The sequence below is a fragment of the Vipera ursinii genome (genome assembly GCF_947247035.1).
Source record: "Vipera ursinii genome assembly, chromosome: 2".
NCBI lineage: Eukaryota > Metazoa > Chordata > Lepidosauria > Squamata > Viperidae > Vipera > Vipera ursinii.
The window spans coordinates 91,248,992-91,266,632 of record NC_139513.1 but is presented as its reverse complement, the minus strand read 5'-3'; the positions used below and the strand labels follow the sequence as shown (position 1 = coordinate 91,266,632).

Sequence of the window (17,641 nt, the reverse complement as noted above, 5' to 3'; positions counted from 1 at the left end):
GGTTGGACATTAAAAAAAAATACTTAAATAAAAACCGCTCCGTTTCGACTGAATCCTCAAGAAAAAAAGGATTACCAATAGCTCGGGAAAAGGCTAAGGAAGGCGAGAGATACTCGAAAGAAAAAGAGCACGGGCAAGCAAAAGAGAGCAAAGACGTCCACCTACGATGCCCAATGGTACCGTCCGAAGGTTCCCCTCCCCGCTCCTTTCACTGGCTGCCGAAATACGTCATCCGATAGAACAGGAAAAGGGAGGGTGGAATTCCCGGCATGCTTCTTGGGTTCGTGCCCGGCCGATGGCTAAGATGGCGACTCCCATGCATCGTTTGATTGCTCGGAGACAAGCGTGAGTGTGTGGCGGGTAGAGAAGGGCTGGAGAGGGAAGCAACCACCCTGGGCTTCTCGAGAGAGGGGTGTTAAACGAGCGGGAGGCAGTCCTGCGGGTGAAGCGCGGGAAATCCAAACCACTTGCTCCCCAGCTGTTAGGGGAGGACAGCACTAAGAGGGAAGAATTGGGAAGACTTTTTTTTTTTTAAAAAGGGCGAGACATAGTTGCGTGTGTGCAATTGGTCTTTTAAGGAGGGTGGATTCTCGTGTACGCGTCGAGAGGGCAGGTGCTGAAGTACCTACAACGCCGCGGCTTCTGCAGGGGTCGGAGTAAAGGTGCGAAAGACGTCCTAGCTCCCTTGATGCTAAACTCGGGAGGAGAGCCGTTGTGTGTTGCGGTATGTTTCGTTCAGCATCGCTTGCTGGGGAAAAACTGTCAGAGTAAGCGGTTTAATCGGTGTCCGGGGCAGTTATGGTCGTGACTTCTTGCCCTGTTTGTTTTGCTTTGCTTGGTGGCGTGCACATGGAAGTGCCGTCTCCCATAACTTTCTCACAAAGAGTTATTTGTTCGAACATTATTAGAAATAAAAGGGTAGTTGTTTCCTGTGCAGCACTGCTAAATGTTATGTGCATGGTGATTCTACACAGTCTTAAATAGAATAGAATCAGTGGCTAAAGTACAGTGTACAATACTGAGCTAAAATGTGGTTTGTTTGGTGTGTGTTAGTGAATTGTGTGAGCCAGATTATGGTTTCATAAATTAATGATTAAATACATGCTAACACCTTTAAAGACTTCAATAATGCTGTTTATATATATTACAGTAAATGAAATGAATATCTTCTAATTGGCTTTTATTTATTTTTATTTTATTTTAATTCCATTTATATCCCGCCCTTCTCCGAAGACTCAGGGCGGCTTACAAGCTTAGCAGTAGCCTTCATTCTATGTATATGCCTGCTTATTAGGGCTTTCACACACACCCCCAAGCGGCATTATTACAAAGTCAGCTTAATTTGCCCCCAACAATCTGGGTCCTCATTTTACCTACCTCGGAAGGATGGAAGGCTGAGTCAACCTTGAGCCTGGTGGGATGCAAACCTGCACTAATTGCAGGCAACTGGTGTTACTTAAGGAGGCATTAGCCCACTGCTAATCTTTAATCTTGTGTTAAACATTTTATAGTGAGCTTTCACTAATGCTGGCACTCAAAGTGTTCTCTCTGTAAATTTAAATATTTTGTAATGCTGGAATTAGTTAAGAGGTTCTTAACTTCTTTGGACTTTTTCATAATCTCTCAGCAGCTTTTGATACCATCGACCATGGTATCCTGCTGCGACGTCTCAGGGGGTTGGGAGTGGGGGGCACTGTTTTACGGTGGTTCTCCTCCTACCTCCTGGGCCATTTGCAGTCGGTGTTGACGGGAGGGCAGAGGTCCGCCCCAAGGCCTCTCGTTTGTGGAGTTCCTCAGGGGTCGGTCCTCTCCCCCCTCCTGTTCAACATCTATATGAAGCCGCTGAGTGAGATCATTCGTGGTTTCAGGGTGAGGTATCATCAGTACGCTGATGATACCCAACTTTTTCTTTCCACCCCGAACCAACTCAGTGATGCCCTCGACGTGATGTCCCGTTGCCTGGAGGCGGTTCGGGTTTGGATGAGGAGAAACAGGCTCCGACTCAATCCTGCCAAGACTGAGTGGCTGTGCACACTGGCATCTCGAGTGAACCATTGTTCTCCATCTTTAATGATGGGGGTTGAGGTGTTACCCCCCCGTCGATAGGGCTCGTAACTTGGGCGTCCTCCTGGATTCACGGCTCAGTTTGGAAGATCATATAGGAGCCGTGACCAGGGGGGCTTTCGCCCAGGTTTGCCTGGTGCGCCAGTTGTGGCCCTAAATGGACCGAGATGCCCTACGCACAGTCACTCATGTGCTCGTGACCTCCCGGTTAGACTACTGCAATGCTCTCTACATGGGGCTGTCCTTGAGGACCACTCGGAGGCTTCAGCTGGTGCAGAATGCAGCTGCGCGAGTAGTAATGGGAGTTTCCCGATACTCTCATGTAACACCTCTTCTCCGCGAGCTGCATTGGCTTCCAGTTGCCCTCTGGGTGAGATTCAAGGTGCTGGTGATGACCTATAAAGCCCTAAACCTTAAGGAACACCTGCTGCCGGCATCAACTTCCCTCCGCCCTGTGCGTTCCCACAGAGAGGGCCTCCTCAGGGTGCCATCGGTCAGAGAATGTAGATTGGTGGCCCCCAGGGGGAGTTCCTTCTCTGTGGGCGCCCCGGAACTATGGAACCAGTTACCAGTTGAGCTCCGGACGGCGCCTGATCTTTGCTCCTTTCGCCGCGATCTAAAAACATACTTGTTCGAACAAGCCGGCCTGGCCTGAGGGGGGATTGGTGGGGTTTTTACTGTCATTTTATTGGGGTTTTTATTATGTATTAATTATTTTTTAGTGGGCATGTATTTAATAACTTTTTAACTTTTGTAATTCTGTGTTTTTATTCTTGCCCTGTACACCGCCCTGAGTCCTTCGGGAGAAGGGCGGTATAGAAATATTAATAAATTAAATTAAATTAAATTAAATGGCATGGGTCTGGATTACCTTAGGGAGCACCTGCTGCCAGCATCAGCTTCCCATCGTCCTGTGCGCGCCCACAGGGAGGGCCTCCTTAGGGTTCCGCCGGTTAGAGATTGCTGGCAGGTGATTCCCAGGGGGAGGGCGTTCTCTGTGGGCGTGCCTGCCCTATGGAATCAACTGCCAACGGAACTCCGGACTGCCCCCGATCTTCGCTCATTTCGCCGGGACTTAAAAACTTGGTTGTTTGAATTGTCTGGCCTGGACTGAGGGATTTTAAATTATATTAAATTAAATTAAATTAAATTAAATTGAATTAAATTAAATTAAATTAAATTAAATTAAATTGAATTAAATTAAATTAAATTAAATTAAATTAATTTTAAATTTCAATTTTAATGTTATCTTAATTTTGTGGGCTTGTATTAATTTAATTGTATTTTATTCTCTCTTTTTGTATTGTTTTTAAGTTGCCCTGTGAACTGCCCTGAGTCCTTCGGGAATAGGGCAGTATATAAATTCAATTAATAAATAAATAATAATTTAATTCTAAGTCTTCAACCCTTTTTCAATTACATTATTTATACAATATTTGGATGTGTTCAGAAAATCTGGTAAATACATAGTCACAACAGTAAACATAAATAATACTATCTCTCTCTGTCTCTCTCTCACACACACACAATATTTTTCAGACTATATCATCTAATCTCACAATTGTTGGTATTCCTGTTAGCAATAATCAGAATTTGAAACTATTAAGTACTGTAGACAATGGCAGCTGCTCTGGGAATGGACAACATTCATAGCTTTAAGAAGCAATAAATCATGGTTAAATGAGCCACATTAAATGGGAGCCTGGAAGTTGTGTGTCTTAATTTTCTAAAATTAGTCACATTCTGTAAACATTGCTTAGATGTAAAATTAAGGTGGTTTATCTTTTTTGTGATAAGAGAATATCACAGTATTAATTTGCAGTAAGGTTTGTGTTCTTGAAAAGATTGGTTGATTTATACACTCACTCACTCTCTGACACTTTGCTGTATTTCATCTGAACTGAGCTTCAGATGACTGGTCTTCAGACAATCTGTTGCCATTTTCCACTGCCTCATCAGGAGAAGCTTATTGTAAATACAGGATGAAATTTTTATGTAAATGTTTGGATGGCCCATCCAGATATTATCTATGTTATAGCTGTATTTTAATTCCTCAATCCACATTTTTCCATATACAGTTTAATTGTTTAGGGTTTTTCTGACTGTTTTATAGGTACAATTTTCAACATTTTTCACCATCAGTTAATAGAGTTAGTTATTTCTGAGACTCTTAAAAAGATCACCCTTTTCAAGGGAGATAATCTCTTACCTTTAGTTCTGTAAACAATCTTATTCTAATCCAGTTAATTGGGAAGGTATGAATCTAAGAAGTGAACAATGCACTCCATATGCTATATGTCTTTAAAGGATTGTAAAATTCTGCTAAATTGCTTTAATGAATGTAATATTAACAAAATATTTTATTTAAAAACGTAGAACATGATTAAAGAACCAATTTTCCATAACCACACACTGAAAAGTAATCAAATCAGTTTAGTTAAAAATAGAGCTTAAAGGATTTTAAACATTCAATTTTTATTCTTACTCTTTCCTACTTTAATCTTTATAGCAATATTATTTAAGCCTTGCAGAGGCTAAACACATTAATTTTATTCCTGAAATCTGGTGTGGAGCTAGTTCACCCCCTGCAGTGCATCCTGAATAAGCACAGAAGCTCTAATACAAAATTTTGAGAATAAAAACTGTTTTTTTACTTGCATCCTGATATCACATGAAAGTATATAACTTAGAGAGATTGTATCACAATACACCATAAATCTTCCTCTAAATTATGCTGCTAATTCTAAAAGAGATAGCTAATATTGAGATTAAAAGATGACTTTATAGATTAGGAAAAAAAACCTTAGATAAAAATCTGCATTATTCCAAGGAAGCAAACATTGTATTTGAGTCAATACAATACACACTTTTGAGTGAATATTGAGATACATTGAGTTGGTTTGTATTCAAAAACTGATGAAATTCAATTGTCTTGGGTCAAGTGAACTATGGATCAATCATATAAATTCTAATTGCCGGTAGGTGATTCATAGTAATATTTTAGCAAATTCTGAATAGCAGAGTAACCAGTGACTGTTGGTTTTATTGTGACTATGTACCTACCATACTAAGCCATGAGTTGTTCAGTTTACAAGTTGCTGCATTTGAAAAACTTCCTGAACCATTAACTGTGACTTATAAACTACAGTGGCTGAATTTGAGTAGTATGCTGAACTCAAAGTAAATAAAGTATATTTAGCTTGCTTTTTGTGAATCCAGCTATTGTGGATTCAACCTAGCAGCTTTCTATAATTACCGTATATTATTAGTTAAATATGCTCAAAAACTGGTTTTAAATGCTTTGAAATACCATTCCAGACAATGAATTTCTGAATTGCGCAAATGAATTACTGATAGTCTTTAAAATTTAGACACAACCGTAAGTGATTTCAAAAAATGAATATGCCAGCTACCTTGATATTTAAGTATAAGGCATTTAATAATGACATCTTTCGAATGTGACTGCTGTTTAAACAATGTAAAATGCTCCTTGTGCAGAGCTTTAGGAAGATGCATTTATAAAATGACCTTTTGTAGTAACCATCAACAGATTATAGGAGAGGAGCCATTTTGGGTCACTTGATTTGTGTGCTAGCCACAACCATTCCAATCAAACGTTGGGGCAATCAGCACAACACAGTGATGAAGAAAAAAGGTGCTGGAGAGTCCTAGCAAATGGTCTGGATATTCTGCTGGATATGGCTGCAAGAGTTTGGGTAGCAGCAGACTCTCTCTAGTGATAAGAGCTGATGGCAGTAGGAGCAGGAATTGAAGACTGGTGATGGGATCAATCAGCCTGGGCCTTGTGGCTGCTAAACAGCTTCTGGTTTGGTGTGACAGCTATCTGGCCTTTACCATGCAGGAGTTGGGTTATGGGGAATATGGCAGGAAGTAGGAAGTAGGCCTCACTCAGGGAATGTAGTTCTGGTGTCTTGTACCATTGCTGTGTTTCAGCCCCCTACTCTCTATTACATTTCTTAATCATTGAATCTTCAGAGGCAGAGGCGTTTGGATGCTGCTACTAAATGCCAGGACAATCCATAATAAAACTTCCCTCCCTTGCTTGCAATATTGAAACTTGGACGAGCATAGAGGAAGATTGCCTTCTTGGAAATCTGCCTGCCTGGGGTTCAGTTGTAATATCAGCCAAGGCCAGAAGGTGGAGGCAAGGACTAGCTTTGGTAATCTGGGACATTCAGGTGATATTTAGAGGTGCTACCCCCAAAATAACTCGACATGAGATTCTGTAAAGTTGGGCTCTAGGGTTTATGTGAAATACAAATAAATAAAATGATTGCTATTAAATTGACACGCAATTTCTATCTTGGTATTTGGAGGTTGCAGGGATCTGGAGAGGGAAGAATAGATTCCAGCTCAACTCTAGCAAATCTTGTGTGGCTGTGGGCGCTAGGACACCTTTATGCCAGTGATTTATCATCCTTAATTCTGGATGGGCATATATTATAGACAGAATCAGTGTGCTATTTGACTCAGGAATTCTGGGAGTTGAAGTCCACGAGTCATAAAAGAGTCAAGGTTGCCTACCCCTGTCCTAGACTCATGGTTCCTATTTGAAGAACAAGTGGCAACTATGGCCAAGAATAGCTTTATGTTGCTGGTTGTGCCCTTCCTGGACCAGGACACACTGTTCGTGGTATGTGATGCTGTGGTTATCTTCCATTGGACTACTGAAATGGGCTCTACATTGGCTGATTTGAAGGACATTGGGCAATTAGAATTCTGGCTACATCTGATATGGCCATGTTAACTTTTGTTACTCAAGCTATCCTGGCTAATAGGCTTCCAGGTGTAATTCAAGGTGTGGGTTGTACCTATAAAACCTTTCATGTCATGGGCACTGGTTATTTGAGGGAATCACCCTTCTTTAATTATCTATATCCATCCCATCATATCAGGAGGAACATGCTGAGTTTCTTTGATTAGCAAAAGCCATCTTGCATGTCTCAGAAAACATGATTTTTCTATTGGAGCACCTGCCCTAGCCAAGTTATCCCCAACTTAGTTGGCCTTACAGAATTCTTAAAACTTGGCTATTTTATCAGATATGGGGCTGATTGCTGATTTCTTTGGTTTTTAAATTTTGTTATCGACCCAGAATCATTGGCAAGATGAATAGCAAGATAAACTGATTAAACAAATGAAATTTATTGAATTGTGAGAATTTGAGTAATCATCAAGTTATAAATAATATAACTAGCAGGAGTTAGTTTGAAACTGCCATCTAGTTACAAGCAAATTTTTGTTCTATCTGACTTTTTAAATAAAATACAACTAGTCTCAATCACTTTTATGTATTTCCACAGAGAGGCAAATAAACAACATGTAAGGTGTCAGAAATGTTTGGAATTTGGACACTGGACATATGAATGTACAGGGAAAAGAAAATATCTGTATAGACCATCACGAACAGCAGAATTTAAAAAAGCACTTAAAGAAAAAGAGAACCAGCTACTACAACAAAGGTATGATATACTATGTAAAAGATTACATGTCATTTATAAAAATATATATATGTACAAGGAAGGAAGAGTGAAAACCTAACAAGTTCTGCACCGTTGGGGAGGAATGTATCAGAATGTCATGCATAACACTATAACCCAAATAATCCTGAAAGCTAAGCTTATAAAGGATTCATTTTAGCTTGAGAGAATCCTGGGTGCAGTTATCAGGAGTTGAATGAATGGCTTCCTGTCAGTAAAAGTATTGATAGTATTGACAAGGTCAATAAAACATTAATTCTCTCTCAGCTTCCAAAACAGACATGAAATCTTATATTGGCAAAAATGCAGCTTTTTTGTTTTAACATGTATCTGACAGGGTTACATAAAGGGCTAGAAAAATCTTAGAAAATAGTGGAGATGGGTAAGCTTCTTAACTTTTTAAGTCCCATGAGACAAGCAAACTCAGGAAAAAGGAATCATTTAGATTTCTGAAAAAAATCTTTATTGTTTTCAGGGTAAAGCCCGCTAACGGTAAAGCAGTTTTCTAGACCAAGTCTAGTTAAGCAAAGTTCTGGCGTCTCACGGGAACCTTAACAGAAACATTCTGATATTGAAATGGGGCTGTCTCAACACAGTTGTTACATCATTACAATACTTACTGTGATACTGAGCACTCCATTTCAAACTTAAACCCATTCAGGAGTTCATAAAGTCCTGTCATGAGGATAAAGATCGGTGCCTTAGGACCAAGCCTCATGTGAATAGGGGAAATCACAGAAGGATTGGAGGCAAACTTTTGTCCAGCTATAGAATAATTGGCTATGAGAAGCTGCTAGAAAGGGGAAAAGTCGATTTAAAATTGGCTCAACAGGGCATCTTCTTCCAGGCACAGCTTGTTACTCTGCAATCTGAATTGTCTCTGCCCTCTAACCCTTGGTGGAAAAGAGATTCTAGGACCCTGCAGAAGCAATCTTGACATTGAAATAGTTCCAATAGTGGTCAGGTTAATGCTCACCATTAGTAACATCTTACACAGTGTAAATGATAATTTGACAGAGATGGTAATAATTGCACAAGAAAAATAATGTGGGGAACATTCTGGCAGAATGGGTTCTGGCAAGGCTGCAGTTTGAGATCAGAACTGCCTGTTTTGAAATTGAAAATGCTTCAAATTGAAAATGTTTGTCACATCTCATAAAGACTGAAACTTGTGCATGGGAAAAGAGAATATTATGTCACTGCCTCTTCTCTTTAATTATGGGCAAACCATTAAAATAGACATAAGTTCGTAAGGATGTATGTTTGGACATAAATTAGAGTAAGTCTGAGCAAGCCTCTTTCAAGGTTCTGAATCAGTATGTAAAACAATTGCAGTGGGGGCTCTTTTTAATATCTCTCTATCATGATCAACAGAACTCTGGCAGCAGCTATTTAAGTCAGCAGTAAATACATTATTACAGTTCAGTTTTGAACTGTTTTCTTTCCTGGAACTATTATGTGATCACTTTTTTTCCCCTTGGTTATTCTCACTTATTCTACTACTAGTTCAGTTCTCTTTTTGTTGCAATTCTTCTTTTTCTTTTTTCTTTTTAGTCCTTTCACTCCATGTCTGTTCCTAGCATTGTTTTCCTGCCCACTCCCTCACTATTTACCCTCATAGTTAAAAGTTATTTATGTAATTCAGGCTGGTGCATTATTAAATGGAAATGGAATGTTTTGTTTCTCTTCGGACTGTGCCAAATTCCAGGGAGGCAGTTTGGACCATGCTATTCTGGGTGGAGATTCAGCCTTTTCCAGAATTAAATTCTGTGAATCAGCAGTAGTCCAATGTGTTCTGGACATAATATTCCCGATGAAACAGCCAAATAGTCCCTGAAATGGTATGTCCAGGAGATCAGATGATCCAAATAGAAACAGTTTTGTAGAATTCTCTGAAATGGTCCATTTCTGGCTGAATGAACTTTGCACATTCTAAGAACATTAAAATTATAATTAAATTAGATGTTATTCAAAGTGGACATATTATAAAAGTGATCTTTTGCTACTGTGATTTTTTTTAACAAATAGGAAGAGACTAATTTTTACTAGCACTTTTGTTTAAGTGACATTATAACCATTTTTTTCTATATAATGTACATTTCTTTACCTTAATAGGGTATTGTTGGACATTTCAGTCCAGCAAATAAGTCAGGGTTGTTACTCTTCATTAGAAATACGTTGAAGAAAATAATAGTTATACTAGACTAACCAAAGAACTACCCGGTCTATATTCCTATTTATATGGCTAAGATCTTTTCTTCAAAAATTGAAATGTTTTATTGGCCATTTAAATACCATAATTTATAATTTATTCTGCATTCTGTTATTTTGTTGCTGCTTGATTTGTTAAGAATTGAGACTAGGTTTTGACCTGTATGCATGTAATAAGCAGATAGGTTTAAACTAAGATTATAGAAAAGAATTAGTTAAGATTAAAAGTTAATATCTAAAACATCTTTTAAAAAAAGTTCAGTGTACTTGCTTTGTAGATCTGAAATATTTATATTAAGATACTCCATTACAATTAAACATGTACAACTGATTCTCTTTTAAGTTTGACTTAGTCAAAAGAAACCAAAATATATCAAAATATTTTTTTCACATATGAACAATATTTATATGCTGTTTGGTTATGAATTTTTTTGAATGATTTATAAATAATATTTATTTAAACAGTTTAAATATGCAGCTCTATTTAGTTCTTTTTTATTTTTTGTTCATTTTTTAATATCTTAGATTTCCACCTTTGCCTTATAATTTCTCATTTGTTAAGAAACTGATTTTGATCTAATGTTAGTGCAGGTTTTTGATTGAAAAGTACATATTAACTGAAGTAATTTCTTTCCACCTGATTCTCTTCCCTCCCAATCAGTTCCGGAGAATGTACTACAGATAGGAAGAGCAAGAAAAAAAGGTATGTAAAGAAATAATTAAAAATAAATAAATAGATTTTATCACATTAATAGTTTCATAGCATCGCTATCTGTCACTTTGACTCATACTGACATGCTCTCCCACTTCCGATCCTTTCTTAGCTTGAAAGAAGAGATTCTTTTTAATATGATTATTCATTATTTTGATTTATATCCTTTTCTTCTATTCTTAAAGAACTCAAGGCAGCTAACAACAATAAAAAAACGCCAATACAGAAATATAGTAAAATGGTTTAAATGTCAAAACGTTTTCACATTGAAGAAGTCTGGCTAAAAAAGAGCATGAGAATAACTGATAAATCAGGCCTACGCCCATACTAGCCCTGCATTCTGTTTCTCATATTGGCAAACCAACTCTCTCCGAGGTGTTCATAAACAGTAGTTGGAGACCTAATTCCTCCTGTCATTGTTGTTCTGTAACTGGTATTTGGAGGCACCCTGCCAACCCAAGGGAAACACTGAGTCCTCAAGACTAAGCCCTTGATCGACTACATACTCATTTAATCCTCTTTTAAAGATATATCTAGGTCATCACCACATTTGGTAATGAATTTCACAGGCTAGTTACATGCTCTGTGATTTTTTTTTTAAAAATGATTCTAAATTTCCTTTCAGTCATTTTCATTGGATGAAAACCTGATCCTATATTTTTGCGAAGGAAATGTACCTCAAGAATGTTTTCATCTCCCATCCCCCAGTTGTCAGGCTTTATGCAGGCTCACTGCAATTCTTGGCTCTCCAGGCATATCACCTTTTTTCAGGAACTGGTCTACTTAGTAGAAAGCTCTCAGACCACAACTCGGATTGATTAGTCTTGTGTGTGTTTTTTTTAACATCAGACAAGCATGAAGCAACAAGCCAAAAGATGTATCTCTTGTGTTATACGTAAATCAAACCCCTTCTGTGTATGTTTCCCAGTCAGTAAATACCTAGATGTTCTCCTGAAGGCCTTGAAAGTCACTTGATTTGTGTTGACATAACAGTGCTCTCTAGCCTGGTTCTACTGGTTTCCACTTCAACAATTTTCATTCCTTGCATTACTTTTTCCTAAGCTGGTGCCTCCTAGCTATATTAGTGACTGCTGTATTTTTCTCAGCTAACATGTATTTTAATTTTGTAGTTGCGATTGTACTTCTTTTACCTTTATTGTAAACATTGTTAGGTGCTTAGAGGCATTTGGGGCGATTACTTGCTGTGACTGACTTAATAAATAAAATGTGAGGAGGGAAGCCTTTTAAGTCCTTAAAATATTTTTGTTTCATCTTCAGTAGTTTTCCATATCTATGATATTGCCTCCTCCCCCCCCCTGCCCATGAAACTGTCATACTGTTTACAATATTATGGGTGTGGATATACTATAGATTTTTATAAGAACCATTATAATGACGACAATTTTATTTTTAGTCCCTTTCCTACCATGGATTTCTGCTTTTTTTCCAAAGCTGCTGCACAATGACCCAGACTATCTCTGACCTATCACTGTGACACTCCCCCCCCCCCCCGCCAAGAGCCCAAGGCCTTTTCTGGATATTTAAAGCAAAAAGATCCAGAGACCGAACTCAACTTCTGAGGCAATATATTCTGTAGCTTGAGAAAAATATAGAAGGCTATTCTATTTGCTGGCCAAACTGGCCTTACAAAGTGAGAGCTTCTTTAAGAGGGCCTTTCCTGCTGGACAAGCTCTAATGAGTTAAATCCGGTGGTGTGCTTGTAAGAGCCAATTGTTAAATGTTCTGGAATTTTGTGAGCCAGTTCAGACCAGCGCAGAGCAGAGCTGCAACATGCCAGTAACCTGGTTGGCAGTGTAGCAGTAGCAATGGAACTGGCAGAGCCAGTTTATCAGCACACCCTTAAACAAATGGTTGCAAGATAGTGAGGTTCTAAACTGTTTAGGGTCTTAAGCACTAAAAAAAGAACCTTAAACTGCCTGGAACATGTTACAAGCAATTCAGATCATATAAAATTGATGTATTCTTATATAATGCACCATAGAAACCTTGCTGCAGAAAACTGTACTTAAGTATCTGCAAACACTTCCTGCCTTATCATCATCATCATTAGGAAGAAGGCGGCAGGAGAAGACACATGAACTTAATGCCTGCTGTAAATAATTGACACAGTAGGAAATGATTTTCTAATAATTTCTATATCATTGCATAGGCTGATATGCCTGCAGAATTATTACTTGAATCAATTCAATGTGTTAATTAAAACAACAAAGCTTTTTTCTGATGTATGTTATTCTTTTATGATTATTGATGACCACATGGTAAGCCTGTGCAAAGCATTTGATAAGGGTCCCTTTCCATCGTACTCCTCCAGGCACGGATTTGCTCCTTGATGTGCCATATATCCTGTAATGCATGAAAAGTCTCACTAGAGCCTTGAAAACAGCCCAGCAGACTCTTCTGCTTTGAGAGATGTGTGCCGAGGCAAAATCTCACAGAACGATTTGCATAGGCCTACTGCAAAAAATGTCAGCCCTTGAGCGACTGTCAGACTATTTGGGGACAAGATGCAAGCTGTCCCCTAATGCTGTGTATTTATTTGTTTTTTTTCCTATTAAAAAGGTAAAATCTTTCTCTTAGTGAAACTGCTAAATAATGTCTGCTGGTCCTTTTAAAACTTCTGCCAGGTCTAAAAGTGTGACAAGTTCCAGCAGCAGCAGCAGCATCACCTCAGCTAGCGAGTCTTCATCAGAGAGTGATGACTCCTCCTCCTCCTCCTCCTCGTCAGATGACAGTGATAGCGATGAAAGCACATCCAGTTCTTCATCTTCTCCATCATCCAGTAGTTCTTCTAGTTCTTCTGACTTTGAAACAGAGTCAAGTTCTTCCAGCAGCAGCGGCAGTGGCAGCAGCAGCACAGACAGCAGCACAGACGAGGAACCACCAAAGAAAAAGAAGAAGAAGAACGATTTAGTGCGATGCTAGGACTATGGTGGCAGTAAAAAAATAACTCGCATCGAAAATGCATAATGGCCAAACTAAACTAACCGGTTGTCTGTTTTTACAGTTGTAAAACGGTATGTGTTTTTACATAGTAGTTGATAGGCCATAAGCTGTTAAATGGCAAGTAATACTTACTGAAAGAGTATTTTTGTGGATTACTGTTTAATAGGGAATGCTACCTTTTTTTTCTTAATTTTTAAAGAAATCTAATATTTATATGAATTAAGGTCCAGTCATCCTGATGTTTACATGCCGGAAAGCAGAATATATTTTCTGAATCATCCTGTGTTAATAGTCATTCAGCCATCTTGTGTTTACAACAGTCTTATAGTCCAAGTAAGATGGAAGGAGAATATGAAGTTTGATTTCAGATGGCTAAGATACCCAAAGCCATATTTAATGTTCCTCCTCAGTTACAGAGGAAACAATATTGCATTTTGTACAGGGGGGGGAAAAGCTTGTTTGAAATAGTAAAAAAAAATAGTTCAATATTGTAGTCAGTTAATGGCTCAGTATCAAATTTATGTTAATTGGATTCTTTTGTGATCAGTATCCTATATACTCATCTTATTACCATCTCAGTCTAGTAGGATTGTTGAGCCTATTGAAACCAGGCTGTCTGTCTCAGTTGCCCTCTTGGACTTTGCCTATGCAAAATGATGATGGGTAGAGATCTTCGCATTATACTGAGGAGTATGTATCTTACTACAATTAAGCTCTCTCTCTCTCAAGTCTTGTTGCAAGCCCTCCTGTAACATTAGGTTTTGACTGTCGGCCATGTACAATTTCCTTTTGCTCTTTGGGTAGAATAATTGCTGGCTAGTTCATTCTACTTATACAGTACACAAACTTGTGGAAGAGGATATGATAGCTGGGGGAAGAGAAAGGTAAGCTCAATTCCCTCATACGCTCTTCCAGGCAAAGAAAACTTCATTACAGTAATCTACTGCGTTTCCAATAGAAATAGATATTAATACTATAAGTAAGAGGTAGCCCAAAGGAATAAAAATAGTTTATGCTATAGTTTCAAAATTAAAACTGTACGGGCTTCTGTCTATAGTATTATTTCCAGTTTAGAGGAAGTTAGAGAAAGAAAGTGTTTGGGGTACTTCCTGACTCCTACTTCTAGTCATATAACTTACTTTCATATTTTTCTTCCTTTCAGAGAAAGGGATGTGTTTAAATTTATTCTCATGTAAAGCATTAGCTTGGCAACTGGTCACTGGATAAACATTTCAGCCCAGAAATCCTTGGAAGAAAGACTTCATGCTATGTTTTACATTTGGCAGAAATATTGCCAGCTAACCATCAAGTTATCAGTGTTTCTGTTCCTTTAAGCCTCTGTTTTTACCTTTTGCCAGTTATTAATTGTCCCCCTTTCTCTTCCCCCCCAAATCCTTGAGCTATTATGGTTGTAATTTAGTGGAATGTAAAAGTAATGAGTGAATACTAGATCATTTTAAGTTGTCTCTTTAAATGCCAAATCCTTGTTTATGATGACATGTAATGATTTATTATTATTATTATTTCAGAATAAATTCTTAGGGTTCTATTACAGGTTTAAAAAAGAGTGTACTTATGTTTATTATAAAGTGGAAAGAGAACACAATGACACTGTAAAGTAAAGAAATATCCAAAAAGCAGCATTTTCTAAAATAGAAAGTTATAATATTTAACTCAAAAATCAGTTAATATTCCTGGTATAATATTTAACTCAAAAATCAGTTAATATTCCTGGGTATCCCCTTGCAAAAAGCATTTAAGCCAGAGATAAGAAACTTATTTCACTCCAAGGCAACACTGATTTCAGTTGATGATGCTGCAACCAAAAGTCGATAGGGCCAGTTCACTTGAAGCTTGCTGCTCCAAATTACTTTTCTGGAGGCAGATCAACACGTCCTTTGCCTCTTGTAGTAATTAAGCTTTTAAACTGCCTTTGCTAATACAGTATCAATTCAATCTGTTTTTAAATTGTGCAAATTTTGGGTTAGACTTATTTCTGATCAGCACTTGACACAGGTGGACATTTTTTTCTCTCTGCTGCTTCCAGCCCTCTAGAAGGAGGGAGATCTTGGATTGAACCTGAAGACCAGGCGGGACCCCCTCATCCCTCTGAATATGGCTTGAATAGAGGTTCTCCATGTTCATATTTAAACACAGGATGAATAACAAATTGCTCTTTAAATCAGAGGGAAATCTTGAGGCAGAAGAAGCCTGCTGTATGAGAATATATGGCAGCAACAGTTTTATTACATATCTATATATATATATATATTTAGCAACACTTGTTTCTGCACTTTTGTCATTCTTTAAATAGTGGCTTGACATTTGTTGTAATAGCAATTATTCTTCTCATCCAAATCTAAATGATTTAATGTACCCAGTGCCCTCATCTTGTCTAGAAGGCTAGGATACTCCTTTTTAGACAGTTTGGACCAGACCCCTGATCCTCTGTCCACTGAAAGAGAAACAGCACTATCCAGTACTAACAAAGACCACCTTCAGTTTTGTAATAAAAATCCTTGCAGGGCAGCTACATACATGTCTCTCTCTGCACTACGTATCAGAATCTTTGAATCAAGGCCAAAAGCTTTGATCTTTTTAATCAGACGTGTTCAGGCTTAAAGACTTCCCTTTAAGCTGTTTTTGCACTGTGCATGGAGAGTAGTATTCAGTGCTGCAACTGAAAAGTTTCATCTTTGTGCCTTTCCCTAATATTAAATATGCCCTGAAAGCATTATGAAATGGAAGAGTTTGAGGTGTTTGCTTTGTTGTCTGCACACTATTTTGGGCACCTAGAAAAAAATGTTATATAAATGCTTTCAATGAGAAAAATATTTATTTTCAGTGGAGCTGGATAAAAAAAGATATCTTTATTTCCCCTTGTGATATTTTTGCATAAAAATTCTTAGCCTATAACATGCATTTGATTAATCTGGTCATATTATAATTTACAGTCACTTATTTAAAAATGTTTATTTTTTGCATAGCACAAGTTATATATATAATAAATTTGAATGGAAGATGCATATTATGAAAGATTATTGCAGTCCATTTCTTGTAGGTTATGGAAAAGAAATAACAGATTATAGCTATTGGAAGTATTCATTAATCCATAGTTTCTTTTTGGTTTCTTTTTTTGGGGGTGAGAGCCTTTTTATGAGGAATATGTGGGAGGGGACATGTTAAATATCCTAATCTAGTTAAAGTATAAATCAATGATTGAATTATTTTTTTATATTTTTATGAAAATGTGTGTAGAATGACTTTGGAATACAAATGTTCTATTTAAATGTTTATGTAAGTTGTGCATTTTAGTCTGTAATCATTTCTATGTTTTGCAAAATTTAGGCACTATAATTCTAAAACTATCAGAAAAAAAATTTGAATCATGCTATATAGAATGTATAATTTAAGAAATTAATAAATTATTAAATGCAAATTAAGGGTTTAAACTTTTATTTTTACAGATTGTAAACTTAGTATGAATACTGCAGATTGTTTTCATGATGACTACTACCTATCATCAAAGATAATGAAAGAACTGTCTAGAATGTTCTGCTTTACCTACAGGATTGTTGCCTGCTAATTAAGCAGAATAGGAAGAACAAATATAGAGGTTTAAAGCCATGAAGAAAGGCAGTAAAAGTGTTAATGACTCCAACAAGCATGTAACAAGACTGTATGGCCCAGATATTGGAAAACATGGATAATACCTATGCAAAGAAGAGAGTTACAGGAAAAAGCAAATTACCTTACTATTGCACAAATTGCAATTGCAAACGAAATTTTGCTATACAACTTACAAAGAATAAAGTCATACATGAAAAAAAGGGAAATGCCAAATGAACAAACACATTTCCGTAAGGCAGAGGACCCAAGATAAGGCAGATAATGTAAATCAGATAAGAAACAACACTCCGTTCCCCCCCCCCCAGAATGAGGTTTGTTTTTGCTTGATCAGATATAACAGAGCTTTTGACTATGTAAATCATGCCAAAATGTACAGTATAAGTAAGACTAATGAGGGTTACCAGAATATCTGATCACTCTTCTGAGGAATCTTTATAAGAATATATTGTAGAGGGACTTCCGGTGGCTCCGCGGCGACGGAGGGAGCCTTCCCGGGCTGCCCGCGGCTCAGCTGGTGCTTTTTCGCCCGAAACAGCGCCGATCAGCTGTTCGGGCGAAT

At 37.8% G+C, this 17,641-nt stretch overlaps 1 protein-coding gene across 3 annotated transcripts; it reads left to right on the top strand.

The window, feature by feature from the left end:
- The first annotated feature begins 289 nt into the window (after positions 1-289).
- ZCCHC10 (zinc finger CCHC-type containing 10) lies at positions 290-17,399 on the top strand. 3 transcript variants are annotated; one of them, XR_014491308.1, is made up of 5 exons: positions 290-345; positions 7,389-7,547; positions 10,438-10,479; positions 13,134-13,523; positions 14,032-17,399. XR_014491308.1 is itself a non-coding variant. In XM_083353572.1 (4 exons), the coding sequence occupies exons 1-4, from the start codon at positions 296-298 to the stop codon at positions 13,429-13,431; spliced, it is 549 nt and encodes a 182-aa protein (XP_083209698.1). In that variant the 5' UTR covers positions 290-295; the 3' UTR covers positions 13,432-17,398. The 3 variants fall into 3 exon arrangements, 1 of the variants encoding a protein (XP_083209698.1); XR_014491309.1 differs by having other exon boundaries at positions 14,078-14,094; XM_083353572.1 differs by having other exon boundaries at positions 13,134-17,398.
- Positions 17,400-17,641: the final 242 nt, after the last annotated feature.